This window comes from Hypanus sabinus, chromosome 13 (assembly GCF_030144855.1).
Source record: "Hypanus sabinus isolate sHypSab1 chromosome 13, sHypSab1.hap1, whole genome shotgun sequence".
Lineage (NCBI taxonomy): Eukaryota > Metazoa > Chordata > Chondrichthyes > Myliobatiformes > Dasyatidae > Hypanus > Hypanus sabinus.
In genome coordinates, this window is record NC_082718.1 from 66,481,436 (window position 1) to 66,506,978 (window position 25,543).

The 25,543-nt window shown below is 45.8% G+C and overlaps 1 protein-coding gene across 1 annotated transcript in view; it reads left to right on the top strand.

The window, feature by feature from the left end:
* LOC132403373 (dynein axonemal heavy chain 3-like) overlaps nt 1–25,543 on the top strand; it is a 990,878-nt gene that overhangs the window by 382,019 nt on the left and 583,316 nt on the right. The window contains exons 38-40 of the mRNA XM_059986790.1: nt 4,379–4,598; nt 17,204–17,317; nt 17,422–17,571. Of these exons, the coding sequence (XP_059842773.1) occupies nt 4,379–4,598; nt 17,204–17,317; nt 17,422–17,571 (484 nt within the window). The remainder of the gene's footprint in view (nt 1–4,378; nt 4,599–17,203; nt 17,318–17,421; nt 17,572–25,543) is intronic.

Sequence of the window (25,543 nt, forward strand, 5' to 3'; positions counted from 1 at the left end):
CTGACGAGTCTGTGTCGATGGTGGACTGTGTGCTGATCAGTCCGTGGTGATGGTGGACTGTCTGCTGACGAGTCTGTGTTGCTTGTGGACTGTGTGCTGACGAGTCCGTGTTGATGGTGGACTGTGTGTTGACGAGTTTATGTTGATTGTGAACTGTGTGCCGGTCAGTCTGTGTCGATGGTGGACTGTGTGCTGATCAGTCCGTGGTGATGGTGGACTGTGTTCTGGTCAGTCTGTGATGATGGTGGACTGTGTTCTGGTCAGTCTGTGTTGATGGTGGACTGTGTGCTGATCAATCCGTGGTGATGGTGGACTGTCTGCTGATGAGTCTGTGTTGATTGTGGACTGTGTGCTGGTCAGTCCATGTTGATGGTGGACAGTGTTCTGTTCAGTCCGTGTTGACGGTGGATTGTCTGCTGACGAGTCCGTGTTGATGGTGTACTGTGTGCTGATCAGTCTGTGTTGCTTGTGGACTGTGTGCTGACGAGTCTGTGTTGCTTGTGGACTGTGTTCTGTTCAGTCCGTGTTGATGGTGGACAGTGTTCTGTTCAGTCTGTGTTGATGGTGGACTGTGTGCTGATCAGTCCGTGATGATGGTGGACTGTGTGCTGACGAGTCTGTGTCGATGGTGGACTGTGTGCTGATCAGTCCGTGGTGATGGTGGACTGTCTGCTGACGAGTCTGTGTTGCTTGTGGACTGTGTGCTGACGAGTCCGTGTTGATGGTGGACTGTGTGTTGACGAGTTTGTGTTGATTGTGAACTGTGTGCCGGTCAGTCTGTGTCGATGGTGGACTGTGTGCTGATCAGTCCGTGGTGATGGTGGACTGTCTGCTGACGAGTCTGTGTTGCTTGTGGACTGTGTGCTGACGAGTCTGTGTTGATTGTGAACTGTGTGCGGACAAGTCTGTGTTGATTGTGGCCTGTGTGCTGACGAGTCTGTGTTGATGCTGGACTGTGTGCTGGTCAGTCTGTGCTGATGGTCGACTGTGTGTTGACGAGTCTGTGTTGATGGTGGACTGTGTGCTGACGAGTCTGTGTTGATTGTGGACTGTGTTCTGTTCAGTCCGTGTTGATGGTAGACTGTGCGCTGGTCAGTCCGTGTTGACAGTGGACTGTCTGCTGATGAGTCCGTGTTGATTGTGCACTGTGTTCTGGTCAGTCTGTGATGATGGTGGACTGTGTTCTGGTCAGTCTGTGTTGATGGTGGACTGTGTGCTGATCAATCCGTGGTGATGGTGGACTGTCTGCTGATGAGTCTGTGTTGATTGTGGACTGTGTGCTGGTCAGTCCATGTTGATGGTGGACAGTGTTCTGTTCAGTCCGTGTTGATGGTGGACTGTGTGCTGACGAGTCCGTGTTGATGGTGGACTGTGTTCTGTTCAGTCCGTGTTGATGGTAGACAGTGTTCTGTTCAGTCTGTGTTGATGGTGGACTGTGTGCTGGTCAGTCCGTGTTGACAGTGGACTGTCTGCTGATGAGTCCGTGTTGATTGTGCACTGTGTTCTGGTCAGTCTGTGTTGATGGTGGACTGTGTGCTGATCAATCCGTGGTGATGGTGGACTGTCTGCTGATGAGTCTGTGTTGATTGTGGACTGTGTGCTGGTCAGTCCATGTTGATGGTGGACAGTGTTCTGTTCAGTCCGTGTTGATGGTGGACTGTGTGCTGACGAGTCCGTGTTGATGGTGGACTGTGTTCTGTTCAGTCCGTGTTGATGGTGGACAGTGTTCTGTTCAGTCTGTGTTGATGGTGGACTGTGTGCTGGTCAGTCCGTGTTGACGGTGGATTGTCTGCTGACGAGTCCGTGTTGATTGTGCACTGTGTGCCGGTCAGTCTGTGTTGATTGTGGACTGTGTGCCGGTCAGTCTGTGTCGATGGTGGACTGTGTGCTGATCAGTCCGTGATGATGGTGGACTGTGTGCTGACGAGTCTGTGTTGATGGTGGACTGTGTGCTGGTCAGTCCGTGGTGATGGTGGACTGTCTGCTGATGAGTCTGTGTTGCTTGTGGACTGTGTGCTGATGAGTCCGTATTGATGGTGGACTGTGTTCTGGTCAGTCCGTGTTGATGGTGGACTGTGTGCTGGTCAGTCCGTGTTGATGGTGGACTGTGTTCTGGTCAGTCCATGTTGATTGTGGACTGTGTGCTGACGAGTCTGTGTTTCTTGTGGACTGTGTGCTGATGAGTCCGTATTGATGGTGGACTGTGTTCTGGTCAGTCCGTGTTGATGGTGGACTGTGTGCTGGTCAGTCCGTGTTGATGGTGGACTGTGTTCTGGTCAGTCCATGTTGAATGTGAACTGTGTGCTGATGGATCCGTATTGATTGCGGACTGTGTGCTGACGAGTTCGTGTTGCTGGTCGACTGTGTTCTGAACAGTCTGTGTTGATGGTGAACTGTGTGCTGGTCAGTCTGTGTTGATGGTGGACTGTGTGCTGACGAGTCCGTGTTGATTGTGGACTGTGTTCTGATCAGTCCGTGTTGATGGAGGACTGTGTGCTGACGTGTCTGTGTTGATGGTGGACTGTGTTCTGGTCAGTCCGTGTTGATGGTGAACTGTGTGCTGGTCAGTCTGTGTTGATGGTCGACTGTGTGCTGACGTGTCTGTGTTGATGGTGGACTGTGTGCTGACAAGTCCAGGTTGATTCTGAACTGTGTGCTGGTCAGTCTGTGTTGATGGTGGACTGTGTGCTGGTCAGTCCATGTTGATTGTGGACTGTGTGCTGACGAGTCCGTGTTGATGGTCCACTGTGTTCTAGTCAGTCTGTGTTGATTGTGGACTGTGTGCTGGTCAGTCCGTGTTGATGGTGGACTGTGTGCTGTTCAGTCCGTGTTGATGGTAGACAGTGTTCTGATCAGTCTGTGTTGATGGTGAACTGTGTGCTGGTCAGTCCGTGTTGACGGTGGATTGTGTTCTGGTCAGTCCGTGATGATGGTGGATTGTGTGCTGGTCAGTCCGTGTTGATGGTGGATTGTCTGCTGACGAGTCCGTGTTGATTGTGCACTGTGTGCCGGTCAGTCTGTGTTGATTGTGGACTGTGTGCCGGTCAGTCTGTGTTGATGGTGGATTGTCTGCTGATGAGTCTGTGTTGCTTGTGGACTGTGTGCTGATGAGTCTGTGTTGATGGTGGACTGTCTGCTGACGAGTCTGTGTTGCTTGTGGACTGTGTGCTGATGAGTCCGTATTGATGGTGGACTGTGTTCTGGTCAGTCCGTGTTGATGGTGGACTGTGTGCTGGTCAGTCCGTGTTGATGGTGGACTGTGTTCTGGTCAGTCCATGTTGATTGTGGACTGTCTGCTGACGAGTCTGTGTTTCTTGTGGACTGTGTGCTGATGAGTCCGTATTGATGGTGGACTGTGTTCTGGTCAGTCCGTGTTGATGGTGGACTGTGTGCTGGTCAGTCCGTGTTGATGGTGGACTGTGTTCTGGTCAGTCCATGTTGAATGTGAACTGTGTGCTGATGGATCCGTATTGATTGCGGACTGTGTGCTGACGAGTTCGTGTTGCTGGTCGACTGTGTTCTGAACAGTCTGTGTTGATGGTGAACTGTGTGCTGGTCAGTCCGTGTTGATGGTGGACTGTGTGCTGACGAGTCCGTGTTGATTGTGGACTGTGTTCTGATCAGTCCGTGTTGATGGAGGACTGTGTGCTGACGTGTCTGTGTTGATGGTGGACTGTGTTCTGGTCAGTCCGTGTTGATGGTGAACTGTGTGCTGACGAGTCCGTGTTGATGGTGGACTGTGTTCTGACGAGTCCGTGTTGATTGTGAACTGTGTGCTGACGTGTCTGTGTTGATGGTGGACAGTGTTCTGTTCAGTCTGTGTTGATGGTGGACTGTGTGCTGGTCAGTCCGTGTTGACGGTGGATTGTCTGCTGACAAGTCCAGGTTGATTCTGAACTGTGTGCCGGTCAGTCTGTGTCGATGGTGGACTGTGTGCTGATCAGTCCGTGATGATGGTGGACTGTGTGCTGACGAGTCCGTGTTGATTGTGGACTGTGTTCTGATCAGTCCGTGTTGATGGAGGACTGTGTGCTGACGAGTCCGTGTTGATTGTGGACTGTGTTCTGATCAGTCCGTGTTGATGGAGGACTGTGTGCTGACGTGTCTGTGTTGATGGTGGACTGTGTTCTGGTCAGTCTGTGTTGATGGTCGACTGTGTGCTGACGTGTCTGTGTTGATGGTGGACTGTGTGCTGACAAGTCCAGGTTGATTCTGAACTGTGTGCTGGTCAGTCCGTGTTGATGGTGGACTGTGTGCTGGTCAGTCTGTGTTGATGGTGGACTGTGTGCTGGTCAGTCTGTGTTGATGGTGGACAGTGTGCTGATGAGTCCGTGTGGACGGTGGACTACATGCTGACGAGGATGTTGTGTGGTTGCAGAAATGACTCCAGCATCTTCCGTCTTCAGACCAAGTCCCTGGTGGCAGCAATGGTTCCTCCCAGCGGTGGGCGCAATTCCATCAGCCCGCGCTGTCTGCGACACTTCAACATCATTGCTCTTGATACCTTCAGTGAAGTCACTGTGATGTCCATCTTCCAACCTGTGGTGGACTGGCACTTCAACAGGGGCTTCAACATCTCCCTGAAAAGATATTCCAGGGTAAGAGTCTTATCACAGGCAGAAGGTAAAGGTGATATTTTGCCTTGGTGAAGGGTGTTCACTCTATTTCTCTTCTCACCAATGTGACCTGACCTAAAGTCAGAGTTATTGAGTCAACCAGCATGGAAACAGGCCCTTTGGCCCAACTCAGCTGTGCTGACCAACTAGCAAAACCGAGCTAACCCCACTTCCACCATTGTCCTGTAGTCCTCTCAGTCTTTCCTATCCATGCATCTGTCCGAATGTCTTTAAAATGTTGACGTTGTAGCCGCCTCTGGCAGTGGTAGTTTCATATACCCACCAACCCTGCCCCTCAGGTCCCCTCTCATCTTTCCTCTATTTCAAACTCCCCTTCCCTGGGGAGAAGACTATGAACATCCATTTATGTGTGCCCCTCATGGTTTTACAAACCTCCATAAGGTCACTCCTCAGCCTCCTGCACTCCTGGAAAATCAGTCCCAGCCCTTCCAGACTCTCCATCCATTCCTGGTAACACCATTGCTTTGTCCCCTCTCCAATTTAATGACAAACTGTTAAGTGTTTTCTGTTGCAGCACACACAAACTGCTGGAGAAACTCAGCAGGGCAGACAACATCTATGGAGGGAAAGATTAAAGATTTAAAGATTTGTTAAAGATTGCATATGTATATTGAATGAACAGTGAAATGTGTCATTTGCATCAAATCAAATTAGCGAGATTTGAGCTGGAGGAACTCAGCATCTATGGAGGGAAATAGTGGGCATTCCAAGGTCGGGTAAGTGATGTCACTAGATGTGTGGACTGGCACTTCAACAACTCCCTGAAAAGATATTCCAGGGTAAGAGCTAGCCGCAGCCTGTTCACAGGCAGAAGTTAAAGACCAACGAATACTGAAGCAGGGATGGATTTCTCTAGTGAAAATCACACAAGTGTTGCCATGCTTCCAGAGCCAACATAACATGCCCACCACTCACTAAACCTAACCTGTACATCGGCTGGCTGGTGGCCCAATGGCATCAGCACCGGACTCCAGAGCGAAGGCTCCCGAGTTTGAATCCAAGTGGGGCCACCCCCGAACACACTTTCCGTCCGTGCCAGGTTGAGTGTCGAGCTAGTCACTCGGCCTCATAAAAAAAAACAAGGGTCGAGTTAGGAGCGTTCATACCGTGACCCGGTTATTCCGAAAGGAGACTAATCCTGACACCACGCGCCAGACAAGAATGGCTGACTATCTGGTGTGACATGCAAAAAAAAACCTGTACATCCTTGGAAAGTGGGAGGGAACCAGAGCACCCAGAGGAAACTCACACGATCACAGGGAGAACTTACTAGCTCCTTGCAGGCAGCAGTGGGAATTGAATCCCAAACTTACAGCTGGCGCTGTGAAGCATTGCACTAATCGAAATGAACAGTCTGCTCTTGTTTTATGTACTTCCTCAGACTCCCTGTGCCTCATTGTGGCGACAGTCTCCAGTGCACCCAATGTTGTATCACTCCAACTTTCAAGCAGATGAAGTGAAGCAACAGACATCACTGAATTTTCCCTCCCTGGTTCAGATCTCTCTTTTTTTATTTATTTAGAGATACATATGAGTCTTGCTGCCCAATTACACCTGTGACCAATTAATGACTAACCTGGGGTGGGGGGTGCTGGAGCATCTCGAAGAACCCCAACTGGTTACTGGGAGAACACACAAAATCCATAATAACGGCAGAGGGAATTGAACCCAGGTCACTGGTGCTGTGATAGTCTTATGCTAGCTGTTACGTTATGGTGCCACACCATGCAGACATCCCAGTGGGAGTGACCCTTGAAATGTTCCCAGTGTCCATACACACATAGTGACATCACTTCCCAAACAACACCCCTTCCCTGCAACCGTAAAATGTCCACTATTACCCTCCTCAGATGCTGCCTGCTCAGCTGAGTTCCTCCAGTAGTTTGTCTCTGCTGTTCCTCAGAAAGTAAGATTGGGGAACATTGACCCAGCCTAACATTAGGGCCCATAGATCCCAGTGGTCCTTTCTGCTGCCCAGCCCGCCTCAGTCCCAGATGCTGTGTCTCCAATCCTGTGCAGGGCTTGTGTCTGAAACTGGAAATGGTATTATCATCCATGTACTGAGATACAGTGAAGAGCTTCTCTTATATACTGTCCATACAGAGCAATTCATTAAACAGTGCAATGGGGTAGAGTCAGATAAAATGCAGGACAGAGTGCAGTGCAGGTGGACAATAAAGTACAAGACTGTAATGAAGTAGACTGTGAGTTCAAGAGTCCATATTATTATACCAAGGAACCATTTAATAACAGCAGGATAGAAGCTGTCCTTGGGCTTGGCTTGGTGGTGCATGCTTTCAGGTGTTTGTACCTTATGCCCGGTGGGGCAGGAGAGAATGCCCAGGGTGTCTTGGGGCCTTTGCCTATACTCTCTGCTTAACTGAGGAAGTAAGTAGTGTAGACACAGTCCATGGAGTGGAGGTTGATTTTTCAGTGATGTACTGAGCAGGGTCCACAACTGGTTCAATGGATCAATTTAAAATCTGAGAATGTATCCAAAATACAACCCAAAATCCTTACTCTTCACAGACGTCCACAAAACAGAGAAATACCCCCCAAAAACTGATTGACAGAAACATCAGAGCCTCAAAACCCCCTTCCACATCCCACGCACAAGCAGCAGCAAAGACATTAACCGCTCCCCCACCCCCTCCCCCATTTGCTTCAGCAAAACCAGCAGCCCCCTTCCCCCCAGCAAAGCTGCTGAAGTGACCTTGATCTAGAGTCCATCAGAAACTACAGTCCATCCCAACACTTCGGTGTCTCAGACAGACTCCCTCTCATTAGCGAGGGAGAGAGACGTCACTCCTGCAACAAGTGAGAGTGGGAGACCAGCAACTTGCCTTTTTGATGTTGCAATCTGCCACATCTCCTCTCCAAGCACCCCTGACTCAAGAACCGACAGGCTGTCACCCTCCATTGAGAGAGGAAAAGAGAGGGGTCACAAGTGCAGAGCCTTCTTCCAGCAGCGGTCACACAGCCTGCAAACTGACTACAGTGCACTATGTCACAGGTAAAGCAGTTGCCTCCAGATCCAGATGAGGTGTCTTCTGTGGTGCATTGAAAAAAATTAGTGAGGGTCAAACGGGATGGGAAATACCAAATTCCTTAAACCTCCTGAGGAGCTTTCTTGGCTATGGCTTCTACGTGGTTGGACCAGGACCATAAGATCATTAGACATGGGAGCAGAATTGGGCCATTCAGCCCATCGAGTCTGCTCTGCCATTCCATCATGGCTGATCCCAGATCCCACTCAACCCTATACACCTGCCTTCTTGCCATATCCTTTGATGTCCTGACTGATCAGGAAACAATCAAATTTTGCTTTAAATATACCCATGGACTTGGCCTCCACAACTGTCTGTGGCAGAGCATACCTCAGACTCTGGCTAAAAAAATTCCTCTTTACCTCTGTTCTAAAGGGTCATCCATCAGTTTTGAGGTTGTGCCCTCTAGTTCTGGATACCCCCACCAAAGGAAATATCCTCTCCACATCCACCCTATCCAGTCCTTTGAACATTCAGTAGGTTTCAATGGGATCCCAAAGCATTCTCCTAAATTCAAGTGAGTACAGGCCCAAAGCGCCAAACACTCCTCATGTGTTAACCCCTTCATTCCCGGAATTAACTTTGTGAACCTCCTCTGGACTCTCTTCAATGACAACACATCCTTTCTAAGATATGGGGCCCAAAGCTACTGACAATACTCCAACTGTGGCCTGACTAATGTCTTATAGAGGCTCAGCATTATCTCCTTGCTTTTATAGTCTATTCCCCTTGAAATAAATGCCAACATTATATTTGCTTTTTTTTACCACAGAGTCTACCTGTAAATTAACCTTATGGGAGTCTTGCATAACACCTCTGATGATTGAACCTGTTTCCCATTTAGATGATAGTCAGCTCTTTCATTTTCTTTACCAAAATACGTTATCACATGTTTCCCATAACTGTATATCATCCACCACTTTTTTGCCCATTCTTCCAATTTGTCTAGGTCCTTCTGCAATCACATTGCTTCTTCAGCACTACCTATCCCTCCACCTATCTTCGTATTATCTGCCAACTTTGCCACAAAGCCATCAATTCCATTATCCAAATCACTGACAGACGATGTGACAAGTAGCGGTCCCAGTATTGACCCTAGAGGAACATCACTAGTCACTGGCAGCCAACCTGAAAAGGACCCCTTTATTCCCATTCACTCCCCCCACGGCATTCCTCTTTCCATGCTAGTGTCTTTCCTGTAATGTCATAAGATTTTATCTTGCTAAGCAGCTTCATGAGCAGCACCTTATCAAATGCCTTTTGAAAATTCAGGTAACTGACATCCACTGCTTCTCCTTTGCCCACCCTGCTTGTTACTTCCTCGAAGAATTCTAACAGATTTGTCAGGCAGGATTACCCTTTACAGAAACCATGCTGACTTTGACTTATTTTATCATTAGTCCCATGTATCCTGAGACTTTCATTATCCTTCATAATGGACTCCACCACTTTCCCAACCAATGAGGTTGGGCGAACTGGCCAAGAATTTCCTTTCTTTTGTTTTCCTTCCTTCTTAAAGAGTGGAGTGACATTTGCAATTTTCCAGTCCTCCAAAACCATGACAGAATCAAGTAATTCTTGAAAGATCATAAACAATGCATTTGTTTCCTCTTCAGCAACCTCCCTCAGGACTCTGGGATGTAGTCCATCTGGTCCAGGTGACTTATCTACCTTAAGACCTTTCAGTTTGTCTAGCACTGTTTCCTTTGCAACAGCAATGTCACTCATTCCTGCTCCCTGACAGTCACAGACCTCTGCAACACTGTTACTGTCTTCCACAGTCAAGGCTGATGCAAAGCACTTATTAAGTTCATCTGCCACTTCTTTGTCCCCCATTACCAAAACCAGTGGCATCTTAAATTAAGCTTTAAATCTCTAAGAAAGTTATTCAGTTATATATCACTATAATAAAACAGATTTTAAAAAGAAGGGTTAATAGTATATTTAACCGAACTAAATTTACAGAAATATTAATTAGTAATATCATAAGTAACTAAATCCTCCCAAATATATATATATATATATATATATATATAAAGAAACCGTATTAATAGGAAAGAAAACTACCAGTTAGTAAATTAAGAAACAACAAAGAGAAACATCAAAACCAAATATTAGATAAAAGGAACAAATCCCTTTATCCTCTTTTCTGAGTCAAATATCTAATTAGCCATTTAAACAGTCAATCTTGAGCCATAAATCTTCTTTCCAAAAAAAAAATCCAATAGGATATAATAATAAGCAGGTTTTCTTATCTTCTTTTATTAATCTCTCAATAAAATATCCAATTAGCCTTCATATATCTTCTTTTTAAACTATGAATAATATACAAATAATTAAACAGCTTTTCAGATAGTTCATTCGGTAGTAACATCGGTGACAGTGATAGGTATAGCCTGAACAAAATCCAGCAAGGCTTTGGGGTCGAAGAAAATACGTGGAGAAGAATTAAGAGGAGAAACTTTCATTTTTGTTGGATATATCAGAAAGGGAAATAATTTCTTATCATATACTTGTTTCATTATCGAAGCAAATCTTAATCTTTGTTCCATTACTTCTTTTGGGTAATCTTCATAAAAATGCAGCTCAGACCTGTTGAATCTGAAAACTCTCTGTTTTCGTGCCTGCTGCATTCTTTGATCTTTAATTTTAAAGTGATGAAGACAAACCAAAATAACTCTTGGTCTGCTTGAGTTTTTAAATTTCGAAAGTCTGTGTGCTCTTTCAATAGCAGGCGGCTTTGATAAAATAGCCCGAAATAAAGTATGAAAGAGCTTACCAAAGTAAACTGTTAGATCTCCATTTTCAACTTCTTCTTGCAATCCAACGATTCGTATGTTGTTTCAGCGAGACCTGGTTTCTAAATCTATAATCTTATCATGATATTTTTGCAAACAGGTTGTAGTTTCAGACAATTTCTGCTTGGTTAACTTAAATTCCTCTTCGTGTTTAGTAACTTGAGTCTCCACATCTTTAAAAATTTTTTTTTGTAATTTTTTTTTATTGAAGTTCATCAAACAGACATTTCCGAAGGATGTATTTCAGACATTGTACATATATATCATACAATCATATATATCACAATCATATATATCACTTATAGAAAAGAGTGGAAAGAAAAAACAAGCAAAAGGAAAGAACTATGTACAAGTAGGGAGTGATCTTTTTTTTTACAACAGATTCATTGATTTGTGAGAATAAAATCAGGCCTATGAGGCATTATGTAGTTAAACCATTTTTCCCAGGATGAATCAAATTATTCCAGCTTATGATTAACAGATGCTGTTATCTTCCCTATTTTGTAAATGTCCATTGTAATTTCCATCCATGTATTTACAGTTGGGCTCTCCTGTGATAACCATTTCCTAGTAAGAGTCTTTTTACCAGCCACCAATAGTATATTCATTAAATATTTATCTCTATTCAACCATTCTTGAGGTATATATCCAAAATATATGGTCTTACTCTCCAAGGGTATTTCACATTTAAAGATGTCTTGTAGGGCATTGTGTATCCCCCTCCAATAGTTTTTGATAACAGGGCAATCCCAAAAAATATGATAATGATTTGCATTTCGATTTCCACAATTTCTCCAGCAAACAGGGAGGTTACCATTATAATGGGATTTCTGGGAGGGTGTAATAAAATATCTTATCAAGTTTTTCCATCCAAACTCCCTCCATTTCTGTGAATTGGTGCACTTCCATTGATATCTCCATATTGTTGTCCATTCTTCCTCAGATATAATTATCCCTCCTTCCTTCTCCCATTTTGTTTTAATGTATGAAGTGGAATGTGTTTTAAGATTTGACAACCCCTTATACATGCTTGAAATGATTCTACTACCATTATCTGAATTATATGCTTTTCTAAAGAGCTCTATCAAACATGTATTTGCCTTGGTTACATTTTTAAGCGTCTTATTAACATATTGTCACATCTGTAAATACCGATAAAAAACTTGTTTTTCTAATAAGTGTTTCTCTTTAAGCATTTCAAAACTGAACAGTGTTCCTTCTTTCATTATGTTGCAAAGAGCTGTTATTCCTTTAGCTGTCCAGTCCTTAAATCTAGCATCCAATTTATTTGGTGTAAAATCAGAGTCATATGCACACCATTTAAGAATTGCAATATCTCCCTCTAGATTATATTCTTTTACAGTAGTTTTCCATATTTTAAGAGTCAATTTCACCCGTGGGTTATCAATAGTATTTATGTACCTTTGCAGGTTGTTATCAGCCAAAATTGCTTGTATGGGGATGGGAAGTACCCGCTCCTCAATGTTTTTCCATTGAGCGCCATATGACAGGTTGCACCAACATATCACAGCTCTCAACTGTGCTACAAAATAATAATCTCTAAGAGAAGGCAAGCCCCATCCCCACTTTTCCTTTGCTAATTGCAAAGTTTTGAGACGAACTCTAAGCCTTTTACCCTGCCAAATATACCTTGATAGCATCTTGTTCCATTCATTGAATTGATTTTGATTAATCTCTATTGGTAGGGTCTGAAAGAGATATAACAATCTGGGCAGTATATTCATTTTAATAGACTCAATCCTTGAACTGAGACTGAAAAAAGGAATCAGGTTCCATCTTGCCACATCTTCCTTAATTTTTTTATATAAAGGCTGATAATTGCATTCTGATAATTTTGCCAAATCTTTTGGCATAATGATGCCCAAATATTTGAAAGACTCTGTGTGCTATGCCCAGGGGTATCGACTTTCAATTTCTCTTAGTGTGCTATAGTAATATGAAAGTAATTGGGTTTTATCTATGTTGATATCTATCCTGATAATTGACCATATTGTTCAAAGGATTGCATCAATTTAGGTAAAGAGTATGTTGGTTGCCCTAGATAGATCAAAATGTCATCCGCGTAACAAGCCAATTTATGCTCTGTCCCTTTAATAGTAATTCCCCGATATCTTCATTTTGTCTGATATATTGAACTAATAGTTCCAGATATAACACAAAGAGTAGTGGTGACCATGCACAACCCTGTCTCATGCCCCTTTCTAGGGTAGACTATTTGATAAATATCCATTGATTTTAATCCGAGCAGTAGGATTGTCATATAGTGTCTGTATAGTTTTAATAATTGTGTCTTGGAAACCAAATCTATGTAAAACTCTGTAAAGAAAATTCCAATTAACCGAATCAAATGCTTTTTCAGCATCCACGCTTATCACTACTGCTTCGATTTTATTTTTTTTGTATATAATCCATAATTATGTGAAGTGTCCTTCGTATATTGTCTTGTGTCTGGCGTTGTCATATAAAACCTGTCTGATCCATACATATCAGTATGGGTAGAAACTCCTCTAATCATTTGGCCGTGATGGAGATAAATAATCGATAATCTACATTAAGAACGGATATTGGTCTAAATTACCCGCATTCCATTTTATCCTTGCCTTCTTTCAGTATAGCTGAGATTATTGCTTCCTTCCAACTGGGTGGCATTTGTGCCTTTTTTAGAGCCCAGTTCAGTGTGGGGAGTAAAACAGGAATTAACTCATTTTTAAATTCTTTGTACCACTCTGCCGTATACCCATCTGATCCTGGTGACTTGCTTAATTTAAGCCTACTAATTGCAGCTTTTAATTCAACATCAGTTATGTCAGCAGTCATCGTTCTATTTTGTTCTTCGCTTAAAGTGGGTAACTCTAGAGAATTCATGAAGGTGTCAATTTGGGTTATGCTTCCCGCCCCCCCCCCCGGAACTTTGGAATATAGTGTTTTGTAAAACACTTCAAAAGCTTCTTGAATTTCACTTAGCTTATTTTTTATCATTTTTGTTCTTGGGTCCCTAATTCTATGAATTGTATTTTCTGCTATCTTTTTTTTCAGTTTCCACGCCAGTATTTTCATAGATTTCAATCCACTTTCATAATGTCTCTGTTTCAGAAAAATTAAGTTTTTCTTGATTTCTTGCGTAGCCAAATTATTTATTTCATTCCTAATTCTTTTAATTTCTCCTAATGTATCCTGTGCCAAATTCAATTTGTGTTTTTCTCTAGTTCCTTCAACCTATTTTGTAATTCCTCTAATGTTTTATTCCTTATTTTCTTCTTATATGAAGATATCGCTATAATTTTCCCTCTTAAGACCACCTTCAGAGTATCCCATAAAATGGGAGGTGAAACCTCTCCATTATCATTAAATTCTAAGTAGAGACCAATTCCTTTTTTAATTTGTTCCTTAAAGTACGGATCATTGAGTCGACTTGAATTTAGTTTCCAAATAGTATTCTTTGGTTGTAGGTCAAAATCAACAGATAAATATATAGGTGCATGGTCACTTACATCTATTGTCCCAATTCCACAGGTGTTTATTTTGTCTTGGTCTTTTCCAAATGTTATGAAATGGTCTATTCTTGTATGTACAGAATGTGGAGCAGAATAATGAGTGTAATCCCTTCTGTCAGGGAAAAGGTCCCTCCATATATCAATTAAACCAACATCCTCAAAAAGTGTATTAACTTTCTTATGTAAAGATTTTGTTTCATAGGTTTTTCTATTGGAAGAGTCTAGGTTTGGTTGTAATTGTAAATTTAAGTCTCCCCCACATATCAGGAGATCTTCTGTTTCCATTACCATAATAGCAGTAATTTTCTGAAAGAAACCAATATCACTTCCCGGGGGTGCATATATATTCAATAGAGTAACTGAATTGCCATCTATATTCCCCGTTACCAGAATATATATGCCTTCTTTATCTCCCATTTCGAATATTTTTTCAAAATTTAGCTTACTTAAGATAAAAATAGCAACTCCTCTCCTATGCCCTGATTTATATGAGAAAAACAGATTAGTGAAGCCCATTCTCTTTAGTTTTTTATGCTCATTATCACTTAAATGAGTTTCCTGTAAATATACTACATGGGCTTGTTCTTTTTTCATTTTGGATGAAATTCTCTTACGTTGATTGGATTTAATAGCCCATTTACATTAAAAGAAATGAATTTACCTTGTCCTTAGCCATCTGTATTTATCTGTCAATGTATAATTGAAATTAGAATAAAACTTAATGGATCTACCCCGTGAAAAAATAAGAACCAAGAAACTCAAATAATAACAAAAATGGCAACGAACGTGTGATTCCAAGGCTGAGGTCTCTAGTAGATGACCCTGCGTTGAGTTAGAGGAAATGTCTAGCTGTGGGGGATAACCCCTCCTCCTTGTGAGTTGAGGGCCCCCATTGCAGTATTTATAAAGGTCAGTGAACAAATCCATTACACAGAAAAGATTTCCCTGTGTACCCCTCATATATATACACACACACACACACACACACACACACACACACACACACACACACACACACAAGATATAAATATATATATATATAATTCTCATTTTGGTGGGGAAAAGGAGCAAGTGAGCGAATAAAGAATAACAACTAAGTAATATAAAATACACATTATAATAAGTATTTCTCAAGATAGGTATATCACCGTGTACTTTTGTTTTGTTTAGCTTCTCAACATTTTTAAAGTTAGCCAAACCTTATGGCTCTTCTGAAGTGGGTGAGGACTGTCTTTGGGAAACTCCCGGTCTCTTCCTGATATGTTTCTCTTGGCCTCCTCCCGTCTCCTGCCTTCTCGTTTCTCGCACTATTTCCCAAGCCGAGCGGGACAATTCCTCAGCCAGGCTTTCCTTCGTTTTGGTCATGCTGATGGGCAACCCTCTGGCCTTCATGTCTGTAGTCGCCTCTTCCACTGTCTGGTACAACTGTGTCCCGTTTTCATAAAACACTCGAAGTTGAGTAGGGAACAGAGTTTGAAATCTAATCTTATTTTGCTTTAATACTCACTTTACTTTGGAGTATTCTTTGTGTTTCTGGAGGACCGCAGGTGATAATCTTGGTTGAAATATATTAATTTATCATGATAAAACACTCTCTTCTTACCCCAGGCCCAGGTAGAATCTCCGTCTTGGTGCTGTACCGAAGCAATTTTATTATTATTGGGCATGGCTTTCTATCCTGGGTAGGTTTCGGAACGAATGCGCAGTGGGCTCTTTCGACTTCCAGCTCCATAGCCGGGGGAAGATCCAGCGCGTCCCACAGTAACTTTCTGACAAACTCAGTCATAGACGGGCCCTCCGTTCTTCAGGAATGTTGTAGATTCTGATATTTTTCCGCCATGATCTTCCCTCCAGGTCAAGCAGTTTACCTTCTTGGTGATGTATTATTTTTATTGTCTTGTTCGGTATCCGCTTCATGTTATGAACGCTATGTTCCACCTTCTCAGTTCGAGTCTCTGCCACCACTATTTTTTGATTAACACTGGCGAGCTCTGCCTTAATATCATGGAGCTGCTGCTTTATATCTTTCTGGACCTCCATTATTTCCTTCAGGATTTCGAAGACATTCGCCGCTTCGACCTAACGAGGCCCGGCGACCGCCTCGCTCGCACTCCTCTCGGACGCAGGCTCCACAGTGTGGCTTTTTTTATTTCTATTTCTTCTCCCTATTCTTGCCCCTCTTTTCAGTTCAAATATTTTTCAAAAAATATTATATTTGACAGGTTAACGGGGCTTAATACACGTTTTTCCGGAGGAGCTAGTGACTTAAGCTGCCACTCTCGACGATGACATCACCGGAAACCACATCTTTAAGATTTCCCAGAAATAACTTCATTTCATTATTATTCTTTTCTTGTTGATCTTTAATTACCGTATTCTGTTCTTGAATTAAATTCAATGTCCGAACGATATCTTCAGCCCATGATGGCATTTCATCAGAACTTTCCTTCGGCACCTTTTCTTTTCCATTACCTTTTCCATTCCCTTTGCCAGTGGATTCATGCAAATTCTTCCCACTTCTCGTAAACATATTACTCCCCTTCAAGAGTCAGCAATTAAAAATTATGAATTCAAAATTTAAGCTGCGGGGGAGAGAAAGAAAGCTAAGAGCAGCACAGAATCACTGCTACTCCATCGACAGACAGAGGCGGTCTCCTATATATTGAAATGTATGTCTTCATATCAATTTATATTAATAAAGAAATCTGACTCTGATTCTCAAACTTCAGTCACTAAGGTGAAGGTTAATCTTATCATTGGTGCCACATTCACCGAGTGCTGACTCCCAAGATCTGAGAGTGGTTCATATTGTCTCGTAAACAGGTTGTGGACCTTCAATGTTAAGCATTGATCCTGTTGCTTCAGTGAACATCTCAGCATAGACATGAGTGAGCATACATATTACCTGCATACTGAGCTCGACCTTGCTTCTGGAGCAGGACGTCATTCCTAATGCTCCTCTAGACCTGGTGCAGTTCAGCACGACCCTCACTGGAGGAAAGGTAGAGTGTTGCATTATGTCCAGGTGAGAATCGCTGTATCCCATCCCCTAGCCAACACTCCATGTATCAGACCCTCTCATGGTGATGCTATAGAAAGAGACATCTCACGCAGTTTAAGATGAAACCTCTGCAGATGCTTCCCTAATGGGATAATGGTTACAACAATTATAAATGTTTACACTGTTGTTCTTTTCCTTTGAGAAGATTTTGCTCTGGGCTACCATGGAAATGTACACGCAAGTTGTGCAGCACTTCCTGCCGACACCGTCCAAGTCACATTACATATTCAATCTGAGAGACTTCTCCAGAGTCATCCAGGTAATGCACAGACAGGACTGAAATTATCCCGGCAGGTCATTGTCAATTCTCCCCTTCCTGTGGGCTGAGCCACACTGTTGAGATCACTATTACTGTCTCTCCAGGGTCTGTTGCTCTTGAAACCAGACTGTGTTCCCCCGGGGACCAAAGGGGACCATAAATTGATGAGGCTGTGGATTCATGAAGTCCACCGTGTCTTCTCCGACCGACTGGTTGACGGCCAGGACAGAAAGCTCTTCTTCCAAATCGTCAAGGTGAAGTATTCCTGTAACTGCAGGGGGAGCAGTGCCCATTCTCCTTTGGTTGACAACAGCCCAATGAGCTTTCCAATTTCATATATCCCCCACCTCGCTCCCCTTTGGATCCTGCTCCAGATCCCTCACGTTCCCTCCATCTCCTTCGGCTTCCCCCACTACTCATTCCCCCTTCCCCCTTCCCCTCCCACTTCCAAACACTTTAAAAAGGTCCCCAGAACAGAAAATTCTTCCAGTTAATTGGGATGGAAGATCAGCTGACTGGCAGGAGGCAAAGAGTCTGAACAAAGGGGGCCTTTTCTGGTTGGCTGCCATGACAGGTGGAGTTCTGCAGGTATCAGTATGGCATTGTTTTGGATGACAGAATTGATGGCTTTGTGGCCAAGTTTGCAGGCAGTACAAAAAGACTTAGACAGATGAGGAGAATGGGCAAAGCATTGGCAAATGGAATACAGTGCAAGGAAATAAATGGTCATGCACTTTGGTTGAAGGAATAAGTGTATGGACTATTTTCTGAACAGGGAGAAAATACAGAAAACAGTGACGCAAAGGGAATTAAGAGCCCCCATGCAAGATTCCCTAATAGTTAACTTGCAGGTTGAGCTGCTGGTAAGGAATGCAAATACAATGTTAGCCTTCATTTTAAGAGGACTAGAATATAGAAGCAACAATGTAATGTTGAGGATTTACAAGCTTTTAGTCAGACTGCACTTGGAGTATCGTGAGCAATTTTGAGCCCCTTACCTAAGAAAGGATGTGTCAGTATTGGAGAAGGTCCAGAAGAGGTCACAAAAATGACTCCAGGAAGAAAAGGGTTAATCTATGAAGAACGTTTGATGGCTCTGGGCCTGTACTCACTGGAGTTTAGAAGATTGAGTGGGGCTCTCATTGAAAGGCCAAGAGTGGATGTGAAAAGAATGTTCCCTATCGTGGAGGAGTCTTACACCAGAAGCATAGTCTCAGAGTAGAAGGAATTCCCTTTAGAACAGAGATAAGGAGGAAGTTCTTTAGCCAGAGGGTGGTAAATTTGTGTAATTCCTTATCATATATGGCCATGAAGGCCAGGTCATTTAAAACAAAGGTTGATAGGTTCTTGATTGGTAAGGGCCTCAAAAGATATGGGGAGAAGGCATGAGAATGGGATTGAGTGGGATAATAGTAATAAATCAGCCATGATGGGATGGCAGAGCAAGCTCAATGGGCTGAATGGCCTAATTCAGCACCTGTGTCTTATGGTGACTGAGGACTTAACACAGTTGTTCTAACAGGGAATTTATTGCAGAGAGATAGTGAAGGAGATGTTTGTAACCTGCCAGTCTTTCAATTGTAACTTCAGCCGATCCTTTAGCAACTTAAGCAACACCCACAAGATGCTGCTCAACATGTCAGGCAGCATTTATGGAGGTGAATAAACAGTCAATGCTTCAGGCCAAGACCATTCATCAGGACTCAAGATTTGAAGCGTCTGCAGAATCTCTCTCCTTCAATCTTTTCAAGGAGGTCTCACCATGTGAGATGTTTGTTTCCATCTCCACTTTTAAAACTACTTGTTCCTTCCACTCCATTTCTCTTTGCAGCATTGTCCATGTATCTGTGAAGTGAGGTGGGGGCACTACAGACGACAGCTCCCTCCTTACACAAAACCACTTCTTCGTGAATGCAGGCCACCACCAAACAGCTAAGTCCACGACTGGGCTCGTAGTTCCCAAATCCCACTAAGGCCACGACTGGGCTCATAGTTCCCAAATCCCACTAAGGCCACGACTGGGCTCGTAGTTCCCAAATCCCACTAGGTCTCCAGCTGGGCTCATGGTTCCCTAATCCCACAAAGTCTTCACAGCAGGACTCGTGGTTCCCTAATCCCGCTAAATCCACAACTGGGCTCGTAGTTCCCAAATCCCACTAGGGCTCCAGCTGGGCTCGTGGTTCCCTAATCCTGCTAAGACTCCACAGCTGGGCTCGTGGTTCCCAAATCCCACTAAATCCACGACTGGTCTCGTAGTTCCCAAATCCCACTAGGTCTCCAGATGGGCTCATGGTTCCCTAATCCCACAAAGTCTTCACAGCAGGACTCAAGGTTCCCTAATCCCGCTAAATCCACAACTGGGCTCGTGGTTCCCTAATCCCACAAAGTCTTCACAGCAGGACTCGTGGTTCCCTAATCCCTCTAAATCCACAACTGGGCTCGTAGTTCCCAAATCCCACTAGGGCTCCAGCTGGGCTCGTGGTTCCCTAATCCCGCTAAATCTCCACAGCTGGGCTCGTGGTTCCCAAATCCCACTAAGTCTCCACAGCTGGGCTCGTGGTTCCCAAATCCCACTAAATCCACGACTGGGATCGTAGTTCCCAGATCCCGCTAAATCCACGACTGGGCTCGTAGTTCCCAAATCCCACTAAGTCCATGACTGGGCTCATAGTTCCCAAATCCCACTAGGTCTCCAGCTGGGCTCGTGGTTCCCTAGTCCCACTAAGTCTCCACAGCTGGGCTCGTGGTTCCCAAATCCCACTAAGTCTCCATAGCTGGGCTCGTGGTTCCATAATCCCGCTAAATCCACGACAGGGCTCGTAGTTCCCAAATCCCACTAGGTCTCCAGCTGGGCTCGTGGTTCCGAAATCCCACTAGGTCTCCAGCTGGGATCATGATTCCCAAATCCCACTAAGTCCACGACTGGGCTCGTGTTTCCCTAATTCCACTAAATCCACGACTGGGCTCGTAGTTCCCAAATCCCACAAAGTCCACGACTGGGCTCGTGGTTCCCAAATCCCACTAAATCCATGACTGGGCTCGTGGTTCTCAAATCCCACTAAATCCATGACTGGGCTCGTGGTTCCATAATCCCGCTAAATCCACGACAGGGCTCGTAGTTCCCAAATCCCACTAGGTCTCCAGCTGGGCTCGTGGTTCCTAAATCCCACAAAGTCCACGACTGGGCTCGTGGTTCCCAAATCCCACTAAGTCTCCAGTTGGGCTCGTAGTTCCCAAATCCCACTAAATCCATGACTGGGCTCATGGGTTCCAAATCCCACTTATTCCACGACTGGGCTCGTGCTTTCCAAAACCCACTAAGTCCACGACTGGGCTCCTAGTTCCCAAATCCCACTAAGTCTCCACTGCTGGGCTCGTGGTTCCCAAATCCCACTAAGTCTTCACAGCTGGGCTCGTGGTTCTCTAATCCCACTAAATCCACGACAGGGCTCATAGTTCCCAAATCCCACAAGGTCGCCAGCTGGGCTCGTTGTACCCAAATCCCACTAAATCCATGACTGGGCTCGTAGTTCCCAAATCCCACAAGGTCGCCAGCTGGGCTCGTTGTACCCAAATCCCACTAAATCCACGACTGGGCTCGTAGTTCCCAAATCCCACAAGGTCGCCAGCTGGGCTCGTTGTACCCAAATCCCACTAAATCCACGACTGGGCTCGTAGTTCCCAAATCCCACCAAGACTCCAGCTGGGCTCGTAGTTCCCAAATCCCACTAAGTCCACGACAGGGCTCGTGGTTCCCAAATCCCACTAAGTCCACGACTGGGCACATGGTTCCCTAATCCCGCTAAATTCACGACTGGTCTTGTGGTTCCCTAATCCCACTAAATCCACGACTGGGCTCATGGTTCCCTAATCCTGCTAAATCCACGAGGGGGCTCATAATTCCCAAATCCCACTTTGTCTCCAGCTGGGCTTGTAGTTCCCAAATCCTGATAAATCCATGACTGGGCTCATGGTTCCCTAATCGCGCTAAATCTATGACAGGACTCGTGGTTCCCAAATCCCACTAAGTCCACGACTGGGCTCGTGGTTCCTAAAGCCCACTAAGTCCACATTTGGGTTCGTGGTTCCCAAATCCCACTAAATCCACGACAGGGCTCGTAGTTCCCAAATCCCACTAAGTCCACGACTGGGCTCGTGGTTCCTAAAGCCCAATAAGTCTCCACAGTTGGGCTCGTAGTTCCCTAATCCTGCTAAATCCATGACTGGGCTCATAGTTCCCAAATCCCATTAAATCTCCAGCTGGGCTCGTAGTTCCCAAATCCCAATAAGTCCATGACTGGGCTCGTGGTTCCCAAATCCCACTAAATCCACAACTGGGCTCGTGGATCCCTAATCCCGCTAAATCCATGACTGAGCTCGTAGTTCCCAAATCCCAATAAGTCCATGACTGGGTTCCTAGTTCCCAAATCCCCCTAAGTCTCCACAGCTGGGCGCCTGGGTCCCAAATCCCCCTATGTCTCCACAGCTGGGCTCGTGGTTCCCAAATCCCACTAAGTCTCTACAGCTGGGCTCGTGGCTCTCTAATCCCGCTAAATCCACGACAGGGCTCATAGTTCCCAAATCCCACTAGGTCTCCAGCTGGGCTCGTGATTCCCAAATCCCACTAAATTCATGACTGGGCTCGTGGTTCCCAAACCCCACTAAGTCCACGACAGGGCTCGTGGTTCCCAAATCCCACTAAGTCCACGACTGGGATCGTGGTTCCCAAATCCCACTAGGGCTCAAGCTGGGCTCGTGGTTCCCTAATCCCGCTAAGTCTCCACAGCTGGGCTCGTGGTTCCCAAATCCCACTAAATCCAGGACTGGGATCGTAGTTCCCAGATCCCGCTAAATCCACGACTGGGCTCGTAGTTCCCAAATCCCACTAAGTCCACGACTGGGCTCATAGTTCCCAAATCCCACTAGGTCTCCAGCTGGGCTCGTGGTTCCCTAATCCCACTAAGTCTCCAGCTGGGATCGTGATTCCCAAATCCCACTAAGTCCACGACTGGGCTCGTGTTTCCCTAATTCCACTAAATCCACGACTGGGCTCGTAGTTCCCAAATCCCACAAAGTCCACGACTGGGCTCGTGGTTCCCAAATCCCACTAAATCCATGACTGGGCTCGTGGTTCTCAAATCCCACTAAATCCATGACTGGGCTCGTGGTTCCATAATCCCGCTAAATCCACGACAGGGCTCGTAGTTCCCAAATCCCACTAGGTCTCCAGCTGGGCTCGTGGTTCCTAAATCCCACAAAGTCCACGACTGGGCTCGTGGTTCCCAAATCCCACTAAGTCTCCAGTTGGGCTCGTAGTTCCCAAATCCCACTAAATCCATGACTGGGCTCATGGGTTCCAAATCCCACTTATTCCACGACTGGGCTCGTGCTTTCCAAAACCCACTAAGTCCACGACTGGGCTCCTAGTTCCCAAATCCCACTAAGTCTCCACTGCTGGGCTCGTGGTTCCCAAATCCCACTAAGTCTTCACAGCTGGGCTCGTGGTTCTCTAATCCCACTAAATCCACGACAGGGCTCATAGTTCCCAAATCCCACAAGGTCGCCAGCTGGGCTCGTTGTACCCAAATCCCACTAAATCCACGACTGGGCTCGTAGTTCCCAAATCCCACAAGGTCGACAGCTGGGCTCGTTGTACCCAAATCCCACTAAATCCACGACTGGGCTCGTAGTTCCCAAATCCCACAAGGTCGCCAGCTGGGCTCGTTGTACCCAAATCCCACTAAATCCACGACTGGGCTCGTAGTTCCCAAATCCCACCAAGACTCCAGCTGGGCTCGTAGTTCCCAAATCCCACTAAGTCCACGACAGGGCTCGTGGTTCCCAAATCCCACTAAGTCCACGACTGGGCACATGGTTCCCTAATCCCGCTAAATTCACAACTGGTCTTGTGGTTCCCTAATCCCACTAAATCCACGACTGGGCTCATGGTTCCCTAATCCTGCTAAATCCACGAGGGGGCTCATAATTCCCAAATCCCACTTTGTCTCCAGCTGGGCTCGTAGTTCCCAAACCCCAATAAGTCCACGACTGGGCTCATGGTTCCCCAATCCCTCTAAGTCCACGACTGGGCTCGTGGCTTTCAAATCCCACTAAGTCCACGACTGGGCTCCTAGTTCCCAAATCCCCCTAAGTCTCCACAGCTGGGCTCGTGGGTCCCAAATCCCACTAAGTCTACGACAGGGCTCGTGGTTCCCAAACCCCACTAAGTCCACGACAGGGCTCGTGGTTCCCAAACCCCACTAAGTCCACGACAGGGCTCATAGTTCCCAAATCCCACTAGGTCACCAGCTGGGCTCGTGGTTCCCTAATCCCGCTGTCTCCACAGCTGGGCTCCTGGTTCCCAAATCCCACTAAGTCTCCACAGCTGGGCTCGTGGTTCCCAAATCCCACTAAGTCTCCACGGCTGGGCTCGTGGTTCCCAAATCCCACTAAGTCTCCACAGCTGGGCTCGTGGTTCCTAAATCCCACTAAGTCCACGACTGGGCTCGTGGTTCCCTAATCCCACTAAGTCCACGACTGGGCTCCTAGTTCCCAAATCCCACTAAGTCTCCACTGCTGGGCTCGTGGTTCCTAAATCCCTCTAAGTCCATGACTGGGCTCGTGGTTCCCTAATCCCACTAAGTCTCCACAGCTGGGCTCGTGGTTCCATAATCCCGCTAAATCCACGACAGGGCTCGTAGTTCCCAAATCCCACTAGGTCTCCAGCTGGGCTCGTGGTTCCTAAATCCCACAAAGTCCACGACTGGGCTCGTGGTTCCCAAATCCCACTAAGTCTCCAGCTGGGCTCGTAGTTCCCAAATCCCACTAAATCCATGACTGGGCTCGTGGGTTCCAAATCCCACTTATTCCACGACTGGGCTCGTGCTTTCCAAAACCCGCTAAATCCATGACTGGGCTCGTAGTTCCCAAATCCCAGTAAGTCCACGACTGGGCTCGTGGTTCCTAAAGCCCAATAAGTCTCCACAGTTGGGCTCGTAGTTCCCTAATCCCGCTAAATCCATGACTGGGCTCATAGTTCCCAAATCCCACTAAATCTCCAGCTGGGCTCGTAGTTCCCAAATCCCAATAAGTCCATGACTGGGCTCGTGGTTCCCAAATCCCACTAAATCCACAACTGGGCTCGTGGATCCCTAATCCCGCTAAATCCATGACTGAGCTCGTAGTTCCCAAATCCCAATAAGTCCATGACTGGGTTCCTAGTTCCCAAATCCCCCTAAGTCTCCACAGCTGGGCGCCTGGGTCCCAAATCCCCCTATGTCTCCACAGCTGGGCTCGTGGTTCCCAAATCCCACTAAGTCTCTACAGCTGGGCTCGTGGCTCTCTAATCCCGCTAAATCCACGACAGGGCTCATAGTTCCCAAATCCCACTAGGTCTCCAGCTGGGCTCGTGATTCCCAAATCCCACTAAATCCACAACTGGGCTCGTAGTTCCCAAATCCCACTAGGGCTCCAGCTGGGCTCGTGGTTCCCTAATCCCGCTAAGTCTCCACAGCTGGGCTCGTGGTTCCCAAATCCCACTAAATTCATGACTGGGCTCGTGGTTCCCAAACCCCACTAAGTCCACGACAGGGCTCGTGGTTCCCAAATCCCACTAAGTCCACGACTGGGATCGTGGTTCCCAAATCCCACTAGGGCTCAAGCTGGGCTCGTGGTTCCCTAATCCCGCTAAGTCTCCACAGCTGGGCTCGTGGTTCCCAAATCCCACTAAATCCAGGACTGGGATCGTAGTTCCCAGATCCCGCTAAATCCACGACTGGGCTAGTAGTTCCCAAATCCCATTAAGTCCACGACTGGGCTCATAGTTCCCAAATCCCACTAGGTCTCCAGCTGGGCTCGTGGTTCCCTAATCCCACTAAGTCTCCAGCTGGGATCGTGATTCCCAAATCCCACTAAGTCCACGACTGGGCTCGTGTTTCCCTAATTCCACTAAATCCACGACTGGGCTCGTAGTTCCCAAATCCCACAAAGTCCACAACTGGGCTCGTGGTTCCCAAATCCCACTAAATCCATGACTGGGCTCGTGGTTCTCAAATCCCACTAAATCCATGAAAGGGCTCGTGGTTCCATAATCCCGCTAAATCCACGACAGGGCTCGTAGTTCCCAAATCCCACTAGGTCTCCAGCTGGGCTCGTGGTTCCTAAATCCCACAAAGTCCACGACTGGGCTCGTGGTTCCCAAATCCCACTAAGTCTCCAGTTGGGCTC